The sequence below is a fragment of the Anser anser genome (genome assembly GCF_964211835.1).
Source record: "Anser anser genome assembly, chromosome: 30".
Classification (NCBI taxonomy): domain Eukaryota; kingdom Metazoa; phylum Chordata; class Aves; order Anseriformes; family Anatidae; genus Anser; species Anser anser.
The window spans coordinates 2,692,000-2,695,495 of NC_139751.1; the positions used below are offsets into that span (position 1 = coordinate 2,692,000).

The following is a 3,496-nucleotide window of genomic DNA, read 5'->3' on the forward strand; positions in this document are numbered from 1 at the left end:
GGGGGGGGGCACTGTGGGGTTGTGGGGGGCACCGTGGGGTTGGGGGGGGCACCGTGGGGTTGTGGGGGGCACCGTGGGGTTGTAGGGGGGGCACCGTGGGGTTTTGGGGGGCGCTGTGGGATTGTGGGGGGGCACTATGGGGTTTGGGGGGGGCACCGTGGGGTTGGGGGGGGGCACCGTGGGGTTTTGGGGGGGGCACCGTGGGGTTGTGGGGGGCACTGTGGGGTTTTGGGGGGCACTGTGGGATTGTGGGGGGCACCGTGGGGTTGTAGGGGGGGCACCGTGGGGTTTTGGGGGGCACCGTGGGGTTTGGGGGGGGCACCGTGGGGTTGTGGGGGCACCGTGGGGTTGTGGGGGGCACCGTGGGGTTTGGGGGGGGCACCGTGGGGTTGTGGGGGGCACCGCGGGGTTGTGGGGGGCACCGTGGGGTTGTGGGGGGCACCGTGGGGTTTTGGGGGGGGGCACTATGGGATTGAGGGGGGGTCTTCCCACCCCATGTCCCCCATCCCTGCAGGAGCACCGCCGCGGCTCTGCCCTTTGCCCAGCACCGTGGGGGGGCAAAGTCCGTACCGGGGGGGGGCGGGGGGGGCGGGAGGAGAGCCGCCTGTGAGCTCTGCGAGACCGCGGGCAGAGGTGGGCCTGGAGGGCTGGGGGGGGGCACATGGAACTGGGGGTGGGCGTGCAGGGGGCCGGTGGGCTCGGGGGACCCCATGTGGGTGCTGCTGGGTGGGCGTGCGGGACCCCGGGTGGGTGCGGGGGAGCTGGGGGGGGCCACAGAGGGTCCTGGGTGGGTGTGAAGGGGCTCTGGGTGGGCACAGGGGGTCCTGGGTGGGCACAGGGGGTCCTGAGTGGGTAGAGGGGGGTTCTGGGTGGGCACAAAGGGGTCCTGGGTGGGTCCTGGGGATCTTTGGGTGGGCACAGAGGGTCCTGGGTGGGCACAGGGGGTCCTGGGTGGGTAGAGGGGGTCCTGGGTGGGCACAGGGGGTCCTGAGCAGGTACACAGCTCCTGGGTGGGCACACGCAAGCCCCGGCTGGGCGCGGGGGGATGCAGAGGGGTCTGGCACAGGGTGGGGGCCCGCGGGTGGGGGGCCCAGCGTCCCCCAATGTCCCCAACCGCCCTCTCCCTCCCTCAGGACGCCGGATGCTGGTGCCGTGAGCCGCCCGGGATGGGCAAGCGGCTGCTGGTGGCCTACGGGCTGTGGGCGCTGGGGGGGCCGCTGGGGCTGCACCACCTCTACCTGGGCCGCGACAGCCACGCGCTGCTCTGGATGCTGACGCTGGGCGGCTTCGGCGCCGGCTGGCTCGGGGACTTGTGGCACCTCCCCGGCTGGGTGGCCGCCGCCAACGGGGCCGGGGCGCCAGGGCAGCGCGGGGGGAGCGTGCCGGCGCTGAGCGCCCTGCGCCTGGCGGGGCAGGTGGCGGTGGGGATGTATTTCGGGCTGGCGGCGGCGCTGGCGCTGCCCTGGGTGCCGCAGCTGCTGGCGCAGCCGCTGGCCGTGGGGCTGGGGGTGCTGCTGGTGTCCTCGGTGGGCGACCAGGCCTCCGAGGCGCCGAGCGTCCTCGCCGCGGCCTTCCTCACCTCCCTCCTCTTCCAGGGCCGGGTGCTGGCGGTGCTGCCCTCCAGCCTGGCCGCCAGCATCACCGCCCAGCGCCACCGGCGCTACAAACGCCCCGGGGCGCCCCGGCCGCGGCTGCCGGCCCGGCTTTACCACCTGGGGCTGGCCTACCTGGCCTTCGCCGCCCCGCTCGCCTACGGCGTCCTCAGCGGCGCCGCCGGGGTGCTGGGCGCCCCGCTGCACTGGCTCGGGGCCCTCCCGGCGCTGCCCCACGCCATCGCCGAGCGGCTCCTGCTCCTTCCCCTGCGTGCCGCCCGGATCCTGGCCGAGCTGCTGGGCTTCGCCAGCCCCGAGCCCAGCACCTGGAGCGAGCGGCGGCAGCGGGCCTACAAGGTGCGGGACGCGGCGCTGGGGTCCCCGGGTGAGGGTGTGTGTGTGGGGGTGAAGAAATTAAATAGGGGGGGGCATGGGGTCTGGCTGGGGGTGGCACGGGGTGCAAGCAGCTGCTGTCAGGGTGGTTGGGGCTGAAGGGGTCGGCTCAGAGGCACGCGTGGCCCCCATCGCTGCCGCCCCCCCCCTCCAGCATCCATCTCGCCCCCAGGTCCTGGGCATCCCGTCCGGCGCCGCCGCCGAGGACGTGCACAGGAGCTACCGGGAGCTGGTGAAGGTCTGGCACCCGGACCACAACCGGCACCGGGCCGAGGAGGCCGAGAGGCGCTTCATCGAGCTGCAGGAGGCCTACGAGGTGCTGGCGGGGCCCAGGAGGGCCGCGGCAGGGTGACGGGGCCGGCAGCCCCCAGCCCGCGGACATCAAAGGCTGCGAAAGGGGATTTTGTAACACGAGGATGGCTTCTGGCTGCCGCCGTTGTTTCTCTGCTCGGCGCGATGCGGTGCTGGGGCCGGGTACCCTGCAAACCAGCACATGGGTTGTCGCATCAGCCGTCTGCAAAGAGATGGACGGGGGCTTGTGCAAACCACTGCACCAGGATCTGTGCAAACCCTTGCACCAAGGTCTTTGCAAACCACTGCACCAGGATCTGTGCAATCCATTGCACCAGGGTCTGTGCAAACCATTGCACCAGGGTTCGTGCAAACCCTTGCACCAGGGTCTGTGCAAACCCTTGCACCACGGTCTGTGCAAACCATTGCACTGGGGTTCGTGCAAACCCTTGCACCAGGGTCTGTGCAAACGCTTGCACTGGGATTCGTGCAAGCCATTGCACCAGGCCTTGTGCAAACCACTGCACTGGGGTTCGTGCAAACCCTTGCACCAGGGTCTGTGCAAACGCTTGCACCAGGGTTCGTGCAAACCCTTGCACCAGGGTCTGTGCAATCCACTGCATGAGGATCTGTGCAAACCGTTGCACCAGGGCTCGTGCAAGGCGCTGCAGAGGGCCCGCAGCCAGGGCCCGACCCGGGCGGGGCCGTTGGTGGCGGCCCGGGGTCTCGAACCCGCGGTCTGTCGCGCTCCGACCTCGCCGCCCCCTCGCTCGTCACTTTCCGGAGCGCGCTCGGGCGTTTCCGCCGCGGGGCGGAGGCTCTCGGCAGTTTCCGTCCACGTTCGGCTTCGGCCGCCCCGCCCCGCCCCGCCCCTCGAGGGAGCGGGGAGGCGGGGCATCGCCAGCGCCGGATCCGATTGGCTCTCGGCGGAGGTTGGTCACGCCCCCCGCGCGAGCGGGAGGCGGGAGAAGGCGGGACCCGCGCGCCCGCATTGGCTGTTGGGACCCCTCCCGCCCCGCTCACGCAGGGCCCCTCTCATTGGTCAGAAAAGCTCGGCCCGTCCCCCGCCTCGCTTCCGATTGGCTACAGCCGAAGGAAGGCGGGCTGAGCCCGGCCTCTCCTTCCTTCTCATTGGCGGCGTCGGTCGGGGGGGCGGGAGCAATGCGGCGGCTCTGAGGCGCCCATTGGCTGCCGGGACGGTGCCCGGGACCCGATTGGCT

General features: G+C 72.0%; 1 protein-coding gene across 1 annotated transcript; it reads left to right on the forward strand.

Moving 5' to 3' along the window:
• The first annotated feature begins 572 nt into the window (after positions 1-572).
• On the forward strand, positions 573-2,414 carry DNAJC22 (DnaJ heat shock protein family (Hsp40) member C22). Its single transcript, XM_083814450.1, has 3 exons — positions 573-633; positions 1,134-1,949; positions 2,158-2,414. The coding sequence occupies exons 2-3, from the start codon at positions 1,167-1,169 to the stop codon at positions 2,335-2,337; spliced, it is 963 nt and encodes a 320-aa protein (XP_083670576.1). The 5' UTR covers positions 573-633; positions 1,134-1,166; the 3' UTR covers positions 2,338-2,414.
• Positions 2,415-3,496: the final 1,082 nt, after the last annotated feature.